The 22830-nt window shown below is 44.1% G+C and overlaps 2 protein-coding genes across 3 annotated transcripts; both read left to right on the top strand.

The window, feature by feature from the left end:
- Positions 1 to 280: 280 nt before the first annotated feature.
- Positions 281 to 3275, top strand: LOC144294615 (calcitonin receptor-stimulating peptide 1). Its single transcript, XM_077866384.1, has 5 exons — positions 281 to 574; positions 1412 to 1506; positions 1820 to 1957; positions 2321 to 2505; positions 3123 to 3275. The coding sequence occupies exons 1-4, from the start codon at positions 296 to 298 to the stop codon at positions 2478 to 2480; spliced, it is 672 nt and encodes a 223-aa protein (XP_077722510.1). The 5' UTR covers positions 281 to 295; the 3' UTR covers positions 2481 to 2505; positions 3123 to 3275.
- On the top strand, positions 488 to 22552 carry LOC144294616 (calcitonin receptor-stimulating peptide 2). Of its 2 annotated transcripts, none has more exons than XM_077866386.1 (5): positions 488 to 574; positions 19122 to 19214; positions 19475 to 19612; positions 21640 to 21824; positions 22395 to 22552. In XM_077866386.1, exons 2-4 carry the CDS (start codon positions 19129 to 19131, stop codon positions 21797 to 21799), a joined length of 384 nt encoding a protein of 127 aa, XP_077722512.1. In that variant the 5' UTR covers positions 488 to 574; positions 19122 to 19128; the 3' UTR covers positions 21800 to 21824; positions 22395 to 22552. The 2 variants fall into 2 exon arrangements, with proteins under 2 accessions (XP_077722512.1, XP_077722511.1); XM_077866385.1 differs by lacking the exon at positions 488 to 574 and adding an exon at positions 18455 to 18870.
- The last annotated feature ends 278 nt before the right edge of the window (positions 22553 to 22830 follow it).

The raw sequence follows: 22830 nt of genomic DNA, 5'->3' as shown, positions 1-22830 counted from the left end.
CTGCTGCTGCTACAGGTTGTTAACCCCCCAAGCTTCACTGAGGGGGGATCAGGTTCAGGCTTGGGGAGCCAGGATTCCCTGCCTCCGGAATCTTGCCCTAGAAGACTGCACCTCTGGGGATGGAGGGGGCGCACGTTCAAAACCCAGCAGAAATGAACCGGTGAAATTTACCATGACATCAAACTGCCCTCAACTTCCTGTTCATATTAAGGCTATTTTTCCTTGGTTCCCCCAAACTCCCATCCCTCTCCCTCCCTCCACTCCTATCAATGACCTCAATGCAAATACAAGTGGGATGGTCCTGCTGAGTGTTCTAGGTTATAGACGCAAATGGGTGACACAAACCATCAGGTACTGCGATCTGTCTCCTCATTGGTTGCTCAGAGCTCCTGGACCCCCCGCCCAGACCCAGAGCGGCGGGAATAAGAGCAGCTGCTGGTGCTGGGAGGCAGCAGAGCCACTGCTCAGCTCAAGGGTCCCTGCCACATCCACGGTGCCATCGCCTGACATCGGACGCCAACACTGCCACAGCTGCCGCCGCCTGTGCTCCGAGCCACCGGCTGCCTGCAGACAGGTAATCCCGAGATTCCCGCTTAGTTGTGTGATTCTCTCTCCTTCTTCTCTCCCTCTTCTGCATTCATCTTTCTTGTAGCTGCTCTCCCTGCGTGTCTTGGAGTTTCTCTGCACTTCTGTCTGGGTCTCCTCACGAAATCTGTTACTCTGCGATTCATCGCAGGCTCCTGCCCCAGGTAACACTGGACAGTCTCAGTTTCAGGACTCCCTACTGCACTCTTTCCGTGCTGAGACAGGCTTCATCCTTGCTGTGTCTTGCTGCACTTGCGCTCAGGACACTGTAGTTCCGTGGATTCTGCGCACACAGTGGGATGCAAGGGTGCTCACGGATCCTGTCTTGTGCCTATCGTCCCTGGAAAATCAGTTTGGAACTTGGGCCAGCATCTGTGGGTGGCAAATAGGCTCAAAGAGATCAGTGTAGGAAGCCTGGAACAGTAAGCCCCCTTAGTAAGTTCGCAAAAGTCCTCCATAGGTTGGACAGTTCTGGGTTGTGATATGAGAGCAACTTTGGTGACAGGATGCCAGAGACTGTCTTCGTTGGAGACATGGCAAGGAGGTGAATCTGAGAGTGTTCAGGGTGGTGGGGAGGTGGCTGTGGACTGAGTCTTCTTCACCCACTTGTACTTCACCCACTTGTACTGCTAGGATAGCTTTGTTGTTACTCCTTTGTCTTTGCTAAACAGGTTCACTGGATCTTTCAGGAGGAAACAATTGTGAGGGGAATGACATGACCAGCCTGAAGTCACCACTCTAGGGCCTTATAGGCAGAAGTAGGATTAGAGTCCAGGTCCCTGGGCTTCAAATTGGTGCAAAAGGTGACATCATTATTTCTTTACAGAGAAGCGTCATGGGCTTCTGGAAGTTCTCCCCTTTCCTGGTTCTCGGCATCCTGGCGCTGTACCAGGTGGGCTTCCTCCAGGCAGCACCATTCAGGTAAGACAGCTCGGCCAGGAGTGGACTCACCTCCCACTGCTCCTGGGATCAGACAATTCCTTTCTCAGAATTGTGGTGTGCTGAATGTTTACCAACTAGCGAGGGGCAAAGGGGGAGTGTATATTTTTCTGATATAAAGATGTGTAGCACTTAACTGAAAAATAGAAATTATATACAATATTCTTTATTATAAATTTCATACAACTCATTGAGTCTCAATGCTTCCTGTTATTTTACCAGGAAGCCTGGCTTATTATTCTGGGGAGAGACAGAGAGAGACTCAGTTTGTATTGGGTTTTCTTTCCCTCCCCAGGTCTGCTTTGGAAAATCCTCCAGACTCTGGTGTGCGCAATGAGGAGGAATTGCGCCTCCTCCTGGCTGCAGTGATGAAGGACTATATGCAGATGAAGACTCATGAGCTGGAGCAGGAGCAGGAGACTGAGGGCTCCAGGTGAGGCTCACCACCCTGTTCAGCTCAGGGCATCCCCTCCCTCCTGTCATGCCCAGGAAGGCATATCCCAAGAGAAAGGAGAGAACACAGCAGGACCTGGGGCCAGCACGCTGCCCCTGTTCACCTCAGCCTGGGGTCCAGCTTAGTCTCCACTGAAACTACAGGTCACACAGAGAGACTATGGTTAGAGCACACGTAAAAAGATCCCTTTCTGTAAGCAGTTGGGGAAGGTATGAAGTCCCCCACTCTGAAATTGGACTGGCAGCGCTGAGGGTGCTTCCAGCATTGGAGGAGTTAGGACTGGTAAGTGTGAACCCCTCCCTGACAGGTCGTCTCTTCTTTCTCCATCTTGCTAATAATTAGGGTTGCTGTCCAGAAGAGATCCTGCAACTCTGCCACCTGTGTGGCCCATTGGCTGGGAGGCTTGCTGAGCAGAGCCGGAAGTGTGGCAAACACCAACTTGCTGCCCACCAGCATGGGCTTCAAGGTCTACAATCGACGCCGCAGGGAACTTAAGGCTTAAGCAGTGACATGACCCCAGGAAGAAGGTGATTGCCCTTGTACTGTGGGAGGATGGAAAGCCAAAAATTGCAGGGGTGCAGCCCACACTTTGACCCTCTGTGAACCCAAATAGTAGAAAAAATCCACAGGGGAATGTGCCCACTCCAGTGTCTGGAGACCCTACTTCTCTGCCATCTTGCCCCTGCCCCTTTACTCCAGTGTCTGGAGAGAGAACAGGCAGTCCCAGGAGCTGAAACTCCTAGAATCTGGGTTCTTTCCCTCCAAGTTACCAGTATTTCCCTGTGACAGTGAGATCATCTTCCAGAAAAGACAGATCTGTAGATTTCAATGACTGTCCCCTGCAGTTACAAGTGATCATTCTATCCTTTGAAAGGTAATGACATCCTCTGGGTGTAAACACTATACTGTCAGGTACCCCTGATTCAGAGCATACTCTTGGGATCAAGAACTGAGTTTGTCTTCTATTAGTTGTATGCCCCCTGCCCAGATGCTGTATTCGAGTGAGTTCCCCTATCTGTGAATCAGGGGTAACAATAGTACCAATTGCTGGTATTGTTATGAACAGTCAACGAGATAATAGATGTCCATATTTTCACAATTAATAAGTTACTAAATTCTGGCTGTGATTTTTTTTTTTTTGCAGGTCACCATGAAGCGAACTCTACTTCTCTTAACTTATAATGAAAACAACTTATAGAATGCAGAGCATGGAAGACACATACATATGCATGCTTACTATTAAAACATTGTGTCTTGTTTGAAATAAAGTAAAACTAAATAAAGAGAATAAAATCATTGCAATTCCCTGGTGTGAAATCTTTTTGTACTCGATTGTTTGATAAATACAACAGCCTGTCTCATTGGCTTATCTGGTAGCAAAGATGGGCCCTGTCAGCCAACCTACAGATGTTGGCAATCCTGGTAAATCTTGGGGCGGGGGGAGATGTGGAAAGCTGCCTGGTGGGTGTCTGGGGGGCCCATGATCCATGCCGTGCCTGCACGAAACTGTTTGAAGAAATGTTGTCACTGGTGAACTTCATCAAGATAAGAAAGGGTTTTCGATCCACTTAAAAGGCGTCTCTCCTGCTATTTGTGGTGTTTTTCCCAGGAAAGCCTAAAGACCTGTGAAGGCTTTGTTGACCAGGGTGATCCATGAAGCAAATGAAACATGCTTGGGGTGGGATGGGTCCTCAGTGTCCTGTCCTTTTGGCTTTTAGGAAAACACCCTTAATGGAATTAGAACTCTATACACCTGAAAGGCAATTCCCCTTTACCTTCAGAGTTCCCTGGTCCCCAGCACCAGAGGTTATCTGTGTAATTCCCCTTGACTCAGGTTTGCCCTTATCCATCTCTCCCTTTCCTGCCCATAAGCACCCCTCCTCCACCCCATAGCCCACAAAGCCCTTTACAAACAATGGCTCAGAGTCTGAGATGCAGTCTCAGACCAGCAGGCCTGGAAAGGTCATCAGGTGTCACCCAGTCCAACTTTTCTTATTCTCTGGGGTGCTGAGAAGAAAAGCATGGTGCTCAAAACGCTGCGATATGTGTAACAGAGACATTCCCACACCCAACGAGTACTCATCGAGTGGCTGCTATTTGGTGGACACTATTCCAGGCACCAGGACTACAGCAATGACAGAAGGGACCAAACCTCCTGCATTCGAACTGGGGGAGATTAGGGGGACATGTGCTGTGACATCGGAGATGTACTGGATGTACTGGAAGGAGTCTGGGATGTCCGAGTTTAATGCCTGATCTGATGTAGGAATTTCCCAGACTCAGCATCCCTGGCATCTGCTGGGACTGTCAGTAACATGCTGCTGACTGCCTCCCAGGGTGACTGTGTGGCCAGGTTCACTGGTGGATGGTCAGTTAGGTAAGGTAGTTTACTTGGAAAAGTCACCCCCTTCTACCCATCGATTCTAGTTATTTCCTCAGGAGCCCATAGGATTATGACCCTCGTCCCCATTCAGTCTATACTCCACACTGTCACCCACTGTTGCTGTAAATCACCCAATTGTCTCCTTTATGCAGAAAGTACTCCATTGACTGCCCATTCCATGGAGTAGACACCTAGGGCACTGCAGTGACTTCTAAGGTCCACACCGGTCTTCCCTCCCCTCCTCTCACCACCAGTGCCATGACCTGCCTGACCTCATCCTCTACTTCCCTCTCACATACTGGCCTTCTTACTATTCTTCATCCTCCACCCTTTGGCACCAACCCTCTCAAGTGTTTGCACCTGCCCACCACAAGTGTTGCAAAATGCTCCCCTCCTATTTAGGCCCTAAAATATTTTGTGAATCCACAATTGAGTAGAGATGGCAGTAATAAATATTCATAGTGCTTTTAGAATAGTGGTATATTAAATTCACCAATTAAGAGCCAAGATTATCAGGTTGCATTTTTTTTAAAAGAATCTGACAATGTTCATTCCACAAGAGAAACATTTAGAACTAAAGGACTCAGAATAGATTAAAATATATGGGTAGTAAAAGATACGTGACAAATATAAACAAAAATAAGTAGAATAAATTCGTAACATATGATCAAAATAGAATTCAAGGCAAGAAACCTTATTAGAAATGGAAATGTGTCATTTGATGGGAAAAGGTACTAAATGGCAAGATGATACGTTGGTAACAGACATACATGTACCAACCGCATGGCCTCAAATTATGTGAAGCAAAAAAGGATAGAACTGCTGGTGAAATATATGTATCAAGAATTTTTGTTATGAAACGAATGTACCCCACTTAGTAAGCCATTAGCTTTCGGAATTACCTCCAAATGCATGGTTCAATGTTGGCTCTGTAAATACTCCATGACAATACGATAGGTTTGAGAAAAATAGTTTTTATAACCACAAAGATGTGATAGAGTGTATCAATAATAAGATTATATCTACTTTTTAAAAACCATTTATTAAATAAACCAACATGTCTCACATTGATTTTTAACACTATCCTTATATGCTAATGTCTTTCTGGCCTGTCTTTTCTCCTCCATTGAGAATTGTCTAAGAACTTGTAATACGGTTTCCTTCATAGTAGGGCAAAGGAGTCTGGTGTCTTAAATGACTACACTGCTTCTTGATAGACACTATTTGGTCAGAAAATATATAGTAAGGTGTATTTCCAAATTTAGTGTGCTCTGAGTTATTAAGGGTTGTGTACTACCATTGTTAAGTTTAATATTAGGGCTATGCTAATGTCATGTAATGAGTTAGCAAACTTGAATTTTTAATATGTTTCACGTCAATGTAGAAAGCATGGAAACTGAGGTTAAAGCTTTACATAATTCAAATGTTGACTTTAATACACAGTTCCTTTAGGTTTTGGTTTTCTCACAGAGTACTTAAGGTTTTTAAATTTCTGCTATGCTTATTCTACTCTATATTTATATTATTTATTTTATTCTATCTATTCTTGATTAATGTATATTTCCATGAAATCTGTTATTATGAATATTTTGCATGGTTAGCAAATTCTATTTTTATTACAATTTAAAATCTTCATATTTGACATTTTATCTTTCTTTTCATTCTGGATGTGGTATATCTGTATTTTCCCTTTCCCTTTCCCTCATTGACTTTACCAGAAATTTCTCAGTGAAGGTTCTGAATACTTCTTTAAAAAGTAGTTTTCAAAAAAAAAAAAAAGTAGTTTTCATCAGGTGGTTTTTATATTTTATTTATTTATTTTTGTTTATAAGCTCTTATTTATTTCTTCATGGGAGACAGAGAGAGAGGAAGAGACACAGGCAGAGGGAAAAGTAGGCTCCTTGTAGGGACTCGAAAGGAACTCGATCCCAGGACCCTGTGATCACAACCTGAGCCAAATGTTTATGCTCAACCACTGAGCCACCCAGGCGCCTCTCTTCAGGTGGTTTTTAATCCAGGGTTTGTTTAACAGCCTTGCTATTTGGTTATTGTTAAAGAAGTCTAGCAGAGGCATGGGGCTCAAAGTCCATGTCCCAACTTTAGGGTTGATTTAATAGCATCCTAAGTCCCTAGCAAGGCCTAGAGTAGTATAATGGCAAAGCTCTCCATTTCTCACCTCTACTGGAGTTGCACCCAATCGGCACCAATTTGCTCCATACCTCCCCATTTTCTGTAGCACATGTGAACAGGATTATTGCAGGACACCTAATACACTGGAAGTTGCTGAGGGATGAAGATCTTTTACTTGAGATCTCATGATTTCTAGACAACCCTATGCAGGGAGTGAATGTGGACAGCCATACAGGTCATGTTCAGGAGGGCTCCCTTTCCAACAGAAGGAGCACGGAGAACAGCACCTGATATAAAGAGGAGTTGTCTTGTCTCCCCACTCCCTGCCCCACATCCTTATCAGGGACTCTGTAACTTGTCCTCTATTCAGCCACTTTCTGGCTCTAGCCCACAGCAGCTTCTTTCTCCAAGCATCTAAGACTTACAGGCCTTGCCAGTCAGACTAGTCTTCTAGTATTGTGGTAGCCAGAAAAATGTTCCACCCATCCTTCATACATTGTGATTTATTCTAATCCCTGGATACTGAGGATATCTTACTATACATAGCAGAAGGGACTCTGAAGATGTGATTAAATTGAGAACTTGAGAAGGATATCCTGGATTATCCCAATAAACCCAGTAAAATCACAAGAGTCCTTCCAAGTGGAAGAGGGAAGGAGAAAAGGGGGTAAGAATGATGCAGTGCGAGAAGTACACAATTAGCCATTGCTGGTTTGGAAACACAGGAGAATGGAGTTACGAACCAACAGTACCTGACAAGGCAAATGGAGGCCAAGGAGTGAGTACCTTGTCACAGATAATTACTTTAAAGACAGCATAAAGTTGGCAGCACATTTGTAGGCTGTTAGAATTAGAAGGGAACTTCAAAATCTCTCAATCCAATAGATAAGTACGACCAATGTGGAAATCAGATGCCATATGATTTTCTCAAATTCACACCATTTGAGCTGGGGGTAGGAATCAGAATCCCGGCTCCTGATACGCAGCATTCTTTCTACAACCTGACTCTCACCGCAACCACCAATGAACCCACTGTTCAAACAAAACACTCTCTGGAATCAACCATAATTCCGGACAAGGTTAACCAACAAATAATGAGAACTACAGGAAGTTAGTGGATTTTTCTTTGAACTTTGAAGAATTTACAATTTTTATTTTATGAATGTTATTATGGATCTGATTTTGGTTTTATTTTCCACCAATTTACTTACTTTCAGTGGCAGCACTAACATTTATTTTCCTTCAGCAAACTTGCCCAAATCCCAAATGTTGGGTCAAGAATTATAAAGGATTCCCATCTGATCATTGAGCCTCTCACTACAAGTCACATTAGCCCTGAAGCAGGCGGACACACCGATGTCCTGCTCTGATCCAATAGCTGTGTCCAGAGGACCAGAGCTCTTACCTGATATTGCAAGAGATAAGCCTTGTCCTGGCATCTCAGAGCTTCAATGGCATCTGGAAAATAGAATTATCAAGCTCAATTCTCTTACTACTTCCTCTTCTATAAAACAAAGCTAATAACACCCACCTTATTAAACTGTGAGAATAAGCGAGAGAACACATACAGAGTGCCTGACACTATGGAACTCAAGTTTCTTGCTTTGGTTTATTTCAGTATAATTTTGTTATAAGTTTTCATCCATGCAACATCGTTAAGATAATTTTATATCTAGGTTATTAATTAAACATTGACATCTCCCTTTTCTAATGTTTACAGCGTCCACCTGCTTAATGGGCTCAGCAACCCCTACACCCCCAAGGTACACTTCCTGCCTCTCTTTGGCAGTTACTTCTGCTCTCCCTTCCACAGTAGGGACTCTGCTGCCCTCTGAAAATGTTTTAGGGAAATGATTCAGAGACAAAGGATTCTCTGCCCCTGTTCTTCAGTAATCTTACTGATGGAAAGCTTTGGTTTTGCCTCTTCTTTACACAGTCCAAACAACTTTTTGAAAGCATTTTATGTTTTCAGAGTAGTTTCAGATTCACAGTAAAACTGAGAGAAAGATCCACAGATTTTCCACATACCCCTGCCCCCTCATATGCATAGCTTCCCCCATTATCTACACCCCTCACCAGAGTGGTACATTGTTGATATAATTCATGAACCTACACTGCACATCATAATGCCCTAAGTCCACAGCTTGCTTTAGCGTTGTGAAAATTAATAAGGGGAAACCTCAGCAGAGTTGGGAGGCCAGAGTCCATTGTCAAATTGTCAAATTGTCAATTGACTCAAAGTCAATTATAGGAAGGACTGTCAATCACACACTCCAACAAAGAATCTTCAATAGGAAAGAATCATAAATTACAGATCACAACAGAAAAAAGATGTACATTTCATCTCCTACAAGAGATCAGCTACCACTACCACTCAGCCAATCAGAAACCATCATTACCATGAATGCTTGCTTTTCTCCAATGGACTTTCCTACAAAACAAGCCCTCTAAACGTCCTCTTTCTTCTCCATAAAATAATTTTCCTCTCCTTTTTTCATTGGATTTGCCTATGATTTTGCATGTCCTGAGTTGCAATCCTCTGCTATTCTCAAAGAAACTCATTTTTTTCTGAGAAAATAACTGAGAGTTTTAAGATTAATGGGGTTCACTCTTAGTTTTGTATCCTCTGTGGCCTTGGACAAAGGTATCATAACATATATCCAACATTACAGTACCATACAGGGTCCTTTCACTGCTCGAAAAATCCTCGGATGTTTTCACTATCTCCATGGCCTTTCTGTTTCCAGAATGTCATATAGAACCATAGAGTATGTAGCCTTTTCAGATTGGCCACTTGCACTTAGTAATATGCATTTAAGTTCCCCCCATCTCTCTCTCTCTTTTTAAAAGATTTTATTTATTTTTTATTTGAGAGAGGGAGAGAGCATGAGCAGGGAGGAGGGGCATAGGGAGAGGGAGAAGCAGACTCCCTGCTGCATCGGTAGCCCAATGTAGGGCTCCATCCCAGGACCCTGAGGCCATGACCTGAGCAGAAGGCTGACACTTAACCGAGTGAGCTACCCAGGCACCTCCCCCCGCCCCCATCTCTTTTCATGGCTTCACAGCTCATTTCTTTTTACCACTGAATAATATTCTATCATCTGGATGTACCACCATTTATTTATCCATTCACCTTCTGAAGGACATCTTGATTGCTTCCAAATGTTGGCAATTAGGAATAGAGAGGGGGAGGAAGCATCTCCAGACCTACCCTAAGGGCTCAGATTATGTGAGCCTATGCTTCTGCACTGTAAACTTCACATGTTTTCAGTTTTTTGGTTTTGGTTCTTAGATCCAGCTAAAGTTGGATATTTCCCTTCTACCATGTAGAAGGCTTGAGCTGACTGGAGTTGGGTGTTTCTCTTCCTCTGGTCATTTAGGCTCTGATAATACCCAAGCACTTTCAGCTCTAGTTAATTAGTTTCTGCTGAGGACAGATGTGATTAAGAAAAACAGTGCTCTGCTGTATTTAAAATGGTTCCTTGCTCCTCCCCTACAGAAGCATAAGGGGATCGATCTTCTTTGATACTTCTGTGAGAACCTGGTGGAGTCTTAGATGTAAATCTCATAAAATTGTGGAACACACTTCCACCCAACCAGGGCCAGGTCCTCCTGGAATTTTTAGCTCTTACAATTGTCCAGCCGCTTGTCACAATTCTGGTTATCCTAGTCCATCTCTACTTCCAGGCACTGGTTCTTGCTGAGTTTCCCTCTGTGATTCTCCTCTGGTAAGCCATTACACCTCGTATTTGCCCCTGTGTCTCTCCAATCTTGGGGAGCAGGATTTTGACCTTTTTTCCTCTCCTACTCTCCCTCCTTCCTCTTCTATAGTAACTGAGAAATTTTCAGTCCGTTCACTTTTCAGCTTGTTACGACTTCCAAAACCCTACCTGTGGAAACCGGTACAGCCAATTTTCAAATACAAAAATCCAGCTACTTTTACAGCTTTGAATCTCCCGCAGGCTGACTAGAATGGATTTATTGTGATGGTGATGTTGGTGCCTCTACTGTTGTCATGGTTGTGGGTGTGGTTCTCATTGAGTCTATACTGTACACGAATTCTATAGTAGCAATAAAGTTAACCACTTTTTAAATTTTTAAGATCTACATTGTTAGCAACATTCAAATATACAGAATTTTTTTACTATAGTCACCACGATATATACTACACTCCATGACTTATTTATAACTGTTAGTTTGTACTTTACCCCCTTTTATGAACCCTCTTTACCCATTTTGCCCACCCCTCTCCCCAGCCCCCATCCCATACTTAGCAATCACCAATCTTTCCTTGTATCTATGAGTTTAAGATATTTTTAAAATCATTTTTTCCCTTATTCCACATAGAAATATCATATAGTATATATCTTTCCATGTTTGACTATCTCAGCTAGTATAATGTCCTCCGAGTCCACCCATGTTCTCACAATGGCAAGTTTTCCTTCTTTTTTTTATGACTCAATAATATTCTAGTGTATGTATATCACATTTTATTTATCCATTTATCTGAACACAAAGTGTTTCCGTACTGTGGCTATGGTAAATAATGGTGTAATGAACATGTAGGGGCACATGTTTTAAGTTGCGTTTTTCTTTTCTTTAGATAAATACCCAGAAGTGGAATTGCAGATGATATGGTAGTTCCATTCATAATTTTTAGAGGAACATCCATACTGTTTTCCATCATGATTGCCCTAACATACATTCCTATAGTAATGCATAAAGTTTCTATTTTCTCCACATTATCATCAACAATTGTTATTTCTTGATTTTTCATTTTTCCCCCCTTGGTTTTGGTAATAGCCATTCTAGCAGGAGTGACAGCTCTGCCCGTTCTTTAATCAGAAATGGTGTTTTGACTTGTTTCTTTAGGGTTGCTGTGGAGTTGTGTGAGTTCTTTATAATAAAGAGTTATAAAGTATAAAGGACTTATACAACTAATTACTAAAAAAGTCCAATTCCTCTGCATGTGGCTGTCCAATTTTCCCAACACCATTTGTTGAAGAGATTGTCTTTTTTTCCATTGGACATTCTTTCCTGTTTTGTAGATTAGTTGACCACAGAGTTGAGGGTCCATTTCTGGGTTCTTTATTCTGTTCCACTGATCCATGTGACTCTTTTTGTGCCACTACCATACTGTGTTGATGATTACAGCTTTGTAATATAGCTTGAAATCAGGCATTGTGATATCCCCAGCACTGGTTTTCTTTTTCAACATTCCTTTGGCTACTCAGGGTCTTTTCTGGTTCCATACAAATTTTAGGATTATTTGTTCCAACTCTGTGAAGTGAGTTGAGGGTATTTTGATCGGGATTGCATTGGATGTATAGATTGCTCTAGGTAGCATAAACATTTTAGCAATGTTTGTTCTTCTAATCCTTGAGCATGGAACATTGTTATTTTACTTTGTGTCTTCCTCGATTTCTTTCATGAATGTTATAGTTTTCAGAGTACAGATCCTTTACCTCTTTGGTCTATTCTTAGGTATCTTATGGTTTTGGGTGCAATTGTAGATGGGATCAACTCCTTCATTTCTCTTTCTTCTTTTTCATTGTTAATGTATGTAATTGCAACTGATTTCTGTGCATTGATTTTATATCCTGCCACCCTGCTAAATTCCTATATGACTTCTAGGAATTCCTATATGACTTCTAGGAATTTGGGAATGGAGTCTTTTTGGTTCTTCCACACAGAGTGTCATGTCATTTGGGAAGAGTGAAAATTTGACTTCTTCTTTGCTAATACAATTGGCCTTTTATTTCTTTTTGTTGGCAGGTTGCTTGGGCTAGGACTTCTACTACTGCATTGAACAACACTGGTGAGTGGACATCCCTGTCGTGTTCCTGACCTTAAGGGAAAGCTCTCAATTTTTCCCTGTTGAGGATGATATTCATTATGGTCTTGCCATAAATGGCTTTTTTTTGATATTGTGGTATGTTACTTCTATCCCCACACTGTGAAGAGTTTTAATCAAAAAGGATGCTATGCTTTGTCAAATGCTTTTTCTGAATCTATTGAGAGGATAATATGGTTCTTGTCTTTATTGTATTATTTTTAAAGGTTTTATTTATTTATTTTCATGTGAGACACACACAGAGAGAGACAGAGGCAGAGATAAGCAGAGGGAGCAGCAGGTTCCCTGTGGGGAGCCTGACGCGGGACTCCCTCTCAGGATCCCGGAGTCAGGACCTGAGCCAAAGGCAGACACTCAGCCACTGAGTCACCTAGGTGCCCCTTGTCTTTCTTTTATTAATGGTTGGGGTGTGGTTCTTGTTGAGTATTTTATTAATTGGTGTCTTGCTTTTATTAATTGGTGTATCACATTGATTGTTATGTAGATGTGAACCTTCCATGCATCCCAGGAATAAATCCCACTTGTTCTCGGTGAATATACCTTTTAATGTACTGTTGGATCCCACTGGCTTGTATATGGGTGAGAATTTTGACATCCGTGTTCATCAGGGATATTGGTTTGTACTTCTCCTTTTTGATGGGGTCTTTGGCTTTGGGATTAAGATAATGCTGTCCTCATAGAGAGAGTTTGGAAGTTTTCCATGTATTTCATTTTTTTGAAACAGCTTCTGTAGGACAGGTATTATTTCTTCTTTAAATGTTGTTAGAATTCCCCTCAGAATCCACCCAGCCCTGGACTCTTGTTTCTTGGGAAGTTTTTGATGACTGCCTCAATGTCTTTGCTGGTTATGGGTCTGTTCAGCTTATCTCTTTCTCCTGTTTCTGTTTTGGTAATTGATACATATCTTGATTGCATTCATTTCTTCCAGATATCCTAATTTGTTGGCATTTCATTGCTCATAATATGTTCTTAGAATTGTTTCCCGGTTGTGAGCTTCTTGTGGGATAGACCCTTTAATTATGATATAGTATCTTTTCTCAGTGCTTATAGCAGTCTCTGGTTTAAAAATCTAATTTGTTGAATATGAGGATTGCTACCCGAGCTTTCTTTTGATGTCCATGGCATGCTCTATGGTTTCCCACCTCCTCACCTTCAATGTGGAGGTGGTTTTGTGTCTAAAACAAGTCTCCTGCAGACAGTCTCTCAATGAGTCTTTCTTTTTTGTCCAAACTGATACCCTCTTCTTTTGATTGGGGCAGGTAGCCCATTTACCTTCAGAGTAACTATAGAGAGATATGAATTTAGTGCCATTGTATTACCTATAAAGTCTTGGTTTCAAAAGAGGAACCATGTCTGTTCCTTTCTGGTCTATGTTACTTTGGGGCTGTCTCTTCACTTAAAGGATCCCCTTCAATATTTCTTGCAGGGCTGTTTTAGAGGTCACAAATTCTTTGAGTTCCTGTCTGTCCTGGAAGCTTTTTATCTCTCCTTCTATCATGAATGACATCCTAGCTGGATAAAATATTCTTGGCTGCATGTTTTCTCATTTAGCATCCTGAATATATAATGCCAGTCCTTTCTGGCCTGTAGTCATCAGGACAGTATGGTACTGGCACAGAAACAGTCACATAAATCAATGGAACGGAATAGTGAACGCAGAAATGGACTCTCAACGCTATGGTCAACTGATCTTCAACAAAGCAGGAAGATATATCCAATGGAAAAAGGACAACCTCTTCAACAAATGGTTTTGGGAAAATTGGACAGCCACATGAAGAAGAATGATACTGGACCATATCCTCACACCATACTTACAAATAGACTCAAAATGGATGAAGGACCAAATGTGAGGTGGGAATCCATCAAAATCCTAGAGGAGAACACAGGCAGCAACCTCTGTGACCTCAGCCACTTCAACTTCTTACTAGACATGTCTCTAAAGGCAAGGGAAACAGGCAAAAATGAACTATTGGGAGTTCATGAGTTCATCAAGACAAAAGGCTTTTGCACAGCAAAGGAAACAGCCGACAGAAGCAAAAGACAACTGACAGAATGGGAGAAGATATTTGCAAATGTCTTATCAGACAAAAGGCTAGTATCCAAAATCTTTAAAGAACTCATCAAACTCAACAGCCAAAGAGCAAATAATCCAATCAAGAAATGGACAGAACATATGAGCAGACGTTTCTCCAAAGAAGATATACAAGTGATCAACCAGACACATGAAAACAATATCCACATCACTTAGCATGAGGGAAATACGAATCAAATCCACAATGAGTTACCATGTCACACCATTCAGAGAGGCTAATATTAACAAGCCAGGAAACGACAAATGTTGGTGAGGATATGGAGAGATGGGGGCCCTTTTGCACTGTTTTTTGGGAATAAAGCTGGTGCAGCCACTCTGGAAAACAGTGTGGACATTCCTTGAAAAGTTAACAATAGAGCTCCTCTACGACCTAGAATTGCACTACTGGGTATTTACCCCAAAGATACAGATACAGTGAAATGACGAGACACCTGCACCCCAATGTTCATAGCAGCAATGTCCACAATAGCCAAACTATGGAAAGAGCCTAAATATCCTTGGATGGATGAATGGATAAAGAAGATGTAGGGTCTGTATATAATGGAAAACTATTCAGACATCAAAAAGGAAATCTTTCCATTTGCAGTGATGTGGAGGGAATTATGTAGAGGACATTATGCTAAGCGAAGTAACTCAATCAGAGAAAGACAATTATCATATGGACTCTACTCCTATGTGGAATTTAAGCAACAAAACAGAGGATCATAGGGGAAGAGAGGAAAAAATAAAACAGTACAAAACCAGAGACGGAGATGAAACCTGAGACTCTTAACCACAGGAACCTGAGGGTTGCTGGAGGGTGGGGTTTGGTTGAAGGAGTAACTGGGTGATGGACTTTATGGAGGGCAATGATGTAATGAGCAGTGAGTATTATATGAGAGTGATGAATCACTGACAATAATTCTGAATCTAATATACATTATATGTTAATTCTGAATTTAAATAAAAATTAATTTAAAAAATAGAATAAATATTCTCCAACTATTTAAAAGAAAAACTGAGGGGATGTAATGTAAAAGAATGGAAATACATGTTACGAGAGAGAGTTTACCAGCTTGCCATAAAATTGTGTTTCCAAACAAGATTGTTTTCAACTTACCCTGATTTCCTGGTATAATATCATGAATAAGGTCATAAAATTAAGGGCCAAATAGACAAATTACTATTTATTTATCTTTAGAGAGAGAAAGAGAGCGGGGGTGGGGAGGAGCAAAGGGAGGAGAGAATCTTAAGCAGGCTCCATGCTTGGCGCAGAGTGCAATGGGGATTGGTCTCAGGACCCTAACATCTTGACCTGAGGCAATGTCAAGAGTCCCATGATTAAGCAACAGAGCCACCCAGGCACCCCCATTTTATTTTATTTTAAACATTTTACTATTTTTAAAATTCTAGTATAATAACATACAGTTTACATATCATGTATTAGTTTAAGGGTACATGTGGTGAATCGATAATTCATTACTCATCATGATAAGAACCTATTTACCATCCCCTCACCCACCTCCCCTCTGGCAACCACCACTTTGTCCTCTATGTTTTAGAGTACATTTTTACTTTGTGCATTTTTTCTTTGTTTTCTTTGATTAGTAAATTACAAAATCCGTGAAATTGTATAGTATTTATCCTTCTCTGACTTCTTTCATTTAGCATTATGCCCACTATATCCATCCATGTTGTTGTAAATGGCAAGATTTCATTCTTTTTTATGGCTGACTCTAGTCCACTGTATATATACTGCATCTTCTATCTCCATTAATCTTCCAGTGGACACTTGGGTTGCCTCCATATTTGGCTATTGTAATTAATGCTGCAATAAATATAGGGGTGCATTTATCTTTTTAATGAATATCTCATATCCCTTGAGTAAATACCGAGTAGTGGAATTACTGGGTCACGTGGCAGTTATATTTCCAATATTTTAAGGAACCTCCATACTGTCTTCCACAGGGGCTGTAGCAATTTGCATTCCTACCAACAGTACATGAGTTTTCCTTTTTCACCACAATCTGATTAACATTTGTTGTGTTTTGTGTTTTTGACTTTAGCCATTGCAACAGGTGTGAAATGATATCTCAATGTGGTTTTGACTGTATTTCTTTGGGGAGTAACTATGTTGGGCATATTTTGGCGTTTCTGTGGCCATGTGTATGTCTTCTTTAGAGAAATGTCTTTTCATATCTCCTGCCCATTTTTGAATGGGATTCTGTACTTTTTGGTGTTGAATCGTACAAGTTCTTTATATATTTTGGATACAAACCCTCTACTGGATATATCATTTGCAAATATTTCCTCCAATCAGTAGGTTATCTTTTAGTTTTGCAGATTGTTTCCCTTACTGTGCATAAGATTTTTCTTTTGATAAAGGTCTAATAGTCAATTTTTGCCTTTGTTTCCCATACCTCCTGCCCAGAGTTCTCCAGACCCAGAGTTTTTATTCCCTCCCAAGAGTTAAAAAGGAAGAATGCTGAATAAAGACATCTGAGAGGCAGCGTGTTCCTAAGCGGAGTCCACATGCCTAGAAGCGATGTGGCACAGGGTAGGTATGTCCTAGAGCCGAAGCTTTTGGGGACCGCGGTTGGAGTCACTCAAGGCACATTCGGGGCTTCTTTTCCTTTTTCTTTTTTTAAGATTTTATTTATTTATTCATGAGAGAGACACACAGAGAGAGGTAGAGACATAGGCAGAGGGAGAAGCAGGCTCCATGCAGGGAGCCCGATGCAGGGCTCAATGCGGGGGTCAATGGGGGGCTCTATGCAGGGCTAGATCCCGGGATTTCAGGATCACGCCGTGGGCGGAAGGGAAGCGCTCAACTGCTGAGCAACCCAGGCGTCCCACGGGGCTACTTCCTGCCAGCCTGGGGTCTCTGCTTACCACCTACAGCCCCGTGATGCAGTCCAACCAACCGGGATCTCAGCTCGCCCTGTGGGCGGGGAGATTGGCAGCCGGGGGCTCTGAACACGGCAGCTATGGCCACGCTTCGTTCGTGCTGGGATACTGTGTATAGACTGAGGGTTGTGCACTGCGTGCTCAGACTCCGAGATCCTGGCAACAGGGAGAAGCTTCTTTCTAGCACTCTACACGTTGAGGGCAGCAAGTGGGGACCGCAGACTTTCTAGGCAAAATTGGAAGTGAAAGGATCAGGGGTCGGGTCCTAAATTCCTCTATTTGGGGTGTCCTGGAGAGAGGGTCCAATGCTGCATAATTGCCGTTTAGGGAAGATACTTAAAATTGAGAGCTAGTGTAAGTATGATGAGAGCAGATCATCATCATGCTCTTGTCTGTGGATGCAACCCCATGAAAAGCTCTGATAATTTTCAAGGTTTGCCTGTCTCAGAGTGATCCACACAGATATTTAAAATGTGCTAAGATGTAGCACAAAGTAGGTGTGTCCTGTGAAATGCAAAAACTCCACTGGGGACTGAAGAGAGGGGTGCGCGGTTGGACGGATCCCGTTCGCCGGACCCGGGCGGTATTTCGGCTCTGCCTGGGAGAACCACCTAACTGCGCTCCCGGCCAGCGCGGCACAGCTCCGCGAGGCGGCCTCCCGCCCACCGTGCCTGCCGGAGCTCACTTGCCGCCGCGGCCACGGTTGCCGCCTGGGGCGTCCGTGTAGAGGCTGCGCTCGTGGGCTGCGCTCAGACCCAGAGATCCTGGGAACAGCAGCGAGCTTTTTCTCGGGACTCTAAGTCCTGTGGGCAGCACGTCAGGACTCTTGATCTTTTGCCTGAAATTAGCACAGCGTATTCAGTTCTGACAACGTTCTTGCGGTCACTTCCATCTCTTGCTTCCCATTAACTCTGCCCCTCTGTGAGTGATTCCAGCTGCCGGAATCAGACACCCTGCTTTTGCCCAGAATTATTGCTGCTGCTGCTGCTGCTGCTGCTACAGGTTGTTAACCCCCCAAGCTTCACTGAGGGGGGATCAGGGTCAGACTTGGGGAGCCAGGATTCCCTGCCTCCGGAATCTTGCCCTAGAAGACTGAACTGCTGGGGATGGAGGGGGGCGCACTTCAAAACCCAGCAGAAATGAACCATGACATCAAACTGCCCTCAACTTCCTGTTCATAATAAGGCTGTTTTTCCTTGGTTCCCCCCACCCCCTATCCCTCTCCCTCCCTCCACCCCCATCGATGACCTTAATGCAAATACAAGTGGGATGGTCCTGCTGAGTGTTCTAGGTTATAGACGCAAATGGGTGACACAAACCATCAGGTACTGCGATCTGTCTCCTCATTGGTTGCTCAGAGCTCCTGGACCCCCGCCCAGACCCAGATCGGCGGGAATAAGAGCAGCTGCTGGTGCTGGGAGGCAGCAGAGCCACTGCTCAGCTCAAGGGTCCCTGCCACATCCACGGTGCCATCGCCTGACATCGGACGCCAACACTGCCACAGCTGCCACTGCCTGTGCTCCGAGCCACCGGCTGCCTGCAGACAGGTAATCCCGAGATTCCCGCTTAGTTGTGTGATTCTCTCTCCTTCTTCTCTCCTTCTTCTGCTTTTGTTTTTCTTGTGGCTGCTCTCCCTGCGTGTCTTAAAGTGTCTGTGCACTACTGTCTGGGTCTCCTCATCACAAAAATCTCTGTTACTCTGCAATTCATCCCAGGATCCTACCCCAGGTAACACTGGACAATCTCATGGCCTATGGACATTTGAACTGTAGGTTATGGCATCACTGTTCTCTTTCAGAGGCGTCATGGGATTCTGGAAGTTGTCCCCGTTTCTGGCCATTGGTCTCCTGGTCATGTATCAAGCAGGCATCCTACAGGCTGCACCATTCAGGTAAGAGAATTCTGCTGGGAATGCACTCCCATCTTACTCTTAACACCAAACAGTCTGTCTCTCTTGTGGTAAAAATTTAGCCCCCAGCTCTCAGGGGAAAATGGACATGGGAATCAGGCCCTTTCCACTAGGATTTGGGGTGACCACATCCTCAGAGGACTCACAAAAAGCAGGAAGCCTGGCTACTTATCCAGGAGAAGTGGCAGACAGAGACTCAGAACCTCCATTGTGCTTGTGCTTTGCTTGCTTTGTCTCTGTAGGTCTGCCTTGGAGAACCCACTGGAATCTGCTACGCTCACTGAGGACGAAATATGCGTCCTACTGACTGCAGTGGTGAAGGACTATGTGCAGATGAAGGCTCGTGAGCTGCAGCAGGAGCAGGAGACTGAGGGCTCCAGGTGAGGCTCACCACCCTGTTCAGCTCAGGGCATCCCCTCCCTCCTGTCATGCCCAGGAAGGCATATCCCAAGAAAAAAGAGAGAACACAGCAGGACAGGAGGCCAGCACGCTGCCCCTGTTCACCTCAGCCTGGGGTCCAGCTGATCTCAGTCTCCACTGAAACTACAGGTCACACAGAGAGACTATGGTTAGAGCACACGTAAAAAGATGCCTTTCTGAAAGCAGTTGGGGAAGGTATGAAGTCCCCCACTCTGGAAATTGGGCTGGCAGTACTGGAGGTGCTTCCAGCATTGGAGGAGTTAGGACTGGTAAGTGTGAAGCCAGCAGATGGATCCCATATAGCTCAGGAAACTGTAGAAATTTGGTTTCTTGTAAACCTGCACATGGCCTCCTCTCCTACTTCATTACACATTTGCAAGGTGAAGCCAAAGGCCGTGCAGAGGGTGGGGTCAAGTAGAGCAGTGTCCAAAGTAGGTCTGGGGTCCTTAGATGTGTAGGATTTGTGGAGATGCACATGTTGTCCTAGGGCCAGACCCTTCCCCAACATTACCTCCCAGGGTCCCCTGAGCTTGGAGCATGCTCCAGCCCCTGACTTGGCCCTGGCACTGCCGGGTCACAGGTGTGTGATGGACATGCAGCTACTGCAAGGATCTCACTACACTGCATGAAGAACTGATGCACTGCAGCATGTGGAAAGTTGGAAAAGGCCACCTTTCCCCCACTACAGTCCTTCCCCAACTGCCCTGGCTTGGCAAACTCTAGGTTCTCCTAATGGAGGATATATGAGCTGCTTTCCTGCCTGCCCCTACAGCTACCACTCAAAGTGGCCCTCCCTGGTCCAGCCTTCTGTGCAATAGCCACAGGGGGCAGACCTGGTGCTTGGTACCACTGGCATTTCTTTTCCCTGCAGCCCGGACTCCTTTGAGCTAAGCGGTGCAGTAATCTGAGTACCTGTGTGCTGGGCACATACACACAGGACCTCAACAAGTTTCACACGTTCCCTCAGACTGCAATTGGGGTCAGAGCACCTGGCAAGAAAAGGGTCCTGGCCAGCAGCTTGGAGAGAGACCACTGCCCTCACATTGGCATGATCCAGGATGCCTACTAATCCCCTCCCTCTGCTTTCTAATTTCTTTCTTCCTATATTGTGATACTTGTGGTCCTCTCTGGTTGCTGGTATCAGTGGCTTTCTTTGTGGCAGTGGATGTCTGGACCCTCAGATGGGAGGAAAGCAAGATGTTCAGGCCAGAAGAGAATCACCCAGTAAGGGATGATAAGTGGGGCTGGAGGTGGGGGACCCCTGTGACTCCCCCTGAGGAATCGCAGCCCTCTCTCAGTACTGCTTGTGAATGTGTTGGTCATTGGGGAATAAAAGAATATTTATAAAAAGACATGAGTGGTGGTGGTTATTGCTATGGCCACACCACAGGATTCAGGGTTTCAGGGACCTGTGCTTAGGAGTAGCCTTAGCCCAGTGGTAGCTGGATCTGGGGCACAGTGCGCAGTCCCTGTGGCCAACCTCAAGTGGGGAAACAGGAGCAGTAAGGAGCAGGTAAGCACCTCTGGGACTCAAGGCTCTAAAGTCTCTTTGCCTGCCAGGTGAGTCTCAGGAATTTTTGTATTTCTAAGAAGGGATATTGGGTGCCTTTGAGTGGGGTGTCGCTTCTAGACAATCCTTGTGTTGGGGTCAGTGTGGGGCCATAATTCTCTCTGTGTCATAAGCCTTGCTTGAATTTTAGTTTATTTATACAGGAATGATAGGCTGTTACAGCTCTGAGTTCTGTGCCCACTCACCCAGAGCCACTTTGGGGGTGCTGACACCTCTGGGAATGTGTATGGGAGTGATCATGGCCTTTTCCCCAGCAGCCTATGTATTTCTGCAGTGATAGTTCTGTTTAGGGAAAATGTGAGGTTAACTGGTGCCTCTCAGAGCAATAATTTTACCATGACTATCCCAGGGGGCAGACAGGATCTCTCTTTGACAGCCTCTCACTGATGGGCCCCTTTCTTCCATCCTACAAATCAGCCTCACTGCCCAGAAGAGCTCCTGCAAGGATGGCCCCTGTGTGACCAACCGTCTGGAAGGCTGGCTGGCCAGAGCTGAGCGCATGGTGAAAAACACCTTCATGCCCACTGATGTGGACCCTGAAGCCTTCGGGCACCAGCACAAGGAGCTTGCAGCCTGAGCAGTGACATGACCCCAGGAAGAAGGTGATTGCCCTTGTACTGTCAGATGGGAGGATGGAAATCTGGGAATTGCAGGGGTGCAGTCCACACTGTAACCCTCTGTGGGCCAACCGAGTAGAAAAATCTACAAGCAATATGCCCACTCCTGTGTCTGGGGAGAGAATAGGCAGTCCCAGGAGCTGAAACTCCTAGAATCTGGGTTCATTCCCCTCCAAGTTACCAGTATTTCCCTGTGACAGTGAGATCATCTTCCAGAAAAGACAGATCTGTAGATTTCAATGACTGTCCCCTGCAGTTACAAGTGATCATTCTATCCTTTGAAAGGTAATGACATCCTCTGGGTGTAAACACTATACTGTCAGGTACCCCTGATTCAGAGCATACTCTTGGGATCAAGAACTGAGTTTGCCTTCTATTAGCTGTATGCCCCCTGCCCAGATGCTGTATTCGAGTGAGTTCCCCCATCTGTGAATCAAGGGCAACAATAGTACCAATTGCTGGTATTGTTATGAACAGTCAACGAGATAATAGATGTCCATATTTTCACAATTAATAAGTTACTAAATTCTGGCTGTGATTTTTTTTTTTTTGCAGGTCACCATGAAGCGAACTCTACTTCTCTTAACTTATAATGAAAACAACTTATAGAATGCAGAGCATGGAAGACACATACATATGCATGCTTACTATTAAAACATTGTGTCTTGTTTGAAATAAAGTAAAACTAAATAAAGAGAATAAAATCATTGCAATTCCCTGGTGTGAAATCTTTTTGTACTCGATTGTTTGATAAATACAACAGCCTGTCTCATTGGCTCATCTGGTAGCAAAGATGGCCCTGTCAGCCAACCTACAGATGTTGGCAATCCTGGGGCGGGGGGAGATGTGGAAAGCTGCCTGGTGTGTGTCTGGGGGGCCCATGATCCATGCCGTGCCTGCACGAAACTGTTTGAAGAAATGTTGTCACTGGTGAACTTCATGAAGATAAGAAAGGGTTTTCGATCTACTTAAAAGGAGTCCCTCCTGCTAT

The sequence above is a fragment of the Canis aureus genome, chromosome 23, assembly GCF_053574225.1.
Source record: "Canis aureus isolate CA01 chromosome 23, VMU_Caureus_v.1.0, whole genome shotgun sequence".
Lineage (NCBI taxonomy): Eukaryota > Metazoa > Chordata > Mammalia > Carnivora > Canidae > Canis > Canis aureus.
Note: the sequence above shows the minus strand (reverse complement) of the source record. Positions and strands in the feature narration are given on the sequence as shown.

What these genes read in the sequence shown, in the direction of transcription:
- LOC144294615 (XM_077866384.1), top strand. Translation starts at nt 296, where the DNA reads ATGGTCCTGCTGAGTGTTCTAGGTTATAGACGCAAATGGGTGACACAA. An exon ending in CACCGGCTGCCTGCAGACAG is followed by an intron (nt 575 to 1,411) that starts GTAATCCCGAGA and finishes ATTTCTTTACAG; the next exon opens with AGAAGCGTCATGGGCTTCTG. An exon ending in CTCCAGGCAGCACCATTCAG is followed by an intron (nt 1,507 to 1,819) that starts GTAAGACAGCTC and finishes TTCCCTCCCCAG; the next exon opens with GTCTGCTTTGGAAAATCCTC.
- LOC144294616 (XM_077866385.1), top strand. Translation starts at nt 18,470, where the DNA reads ATGACATCAAACTGCCCTCAACTTCCTGTTCATAATAAGGCTGTTTTT. An exon ending in CTACAGGCTGCACCATTCAG is followed by an intron (nt 19,215 to 19,474) that starts GTAAGAGAATTC and finishes TTGTCTCTGTAG; the next exon opens with GTCTGCCTTGGAGAACCCAC. An exon ending in CAGGAGACTGAGGGCTCCAG is followed by an intron (nt 19,613 to 21,639) that starts GTGAGGCTCACC and finishes CCTACAAATCAG; the next exon opens with CCTCACTGCCCAGAAGAGCT.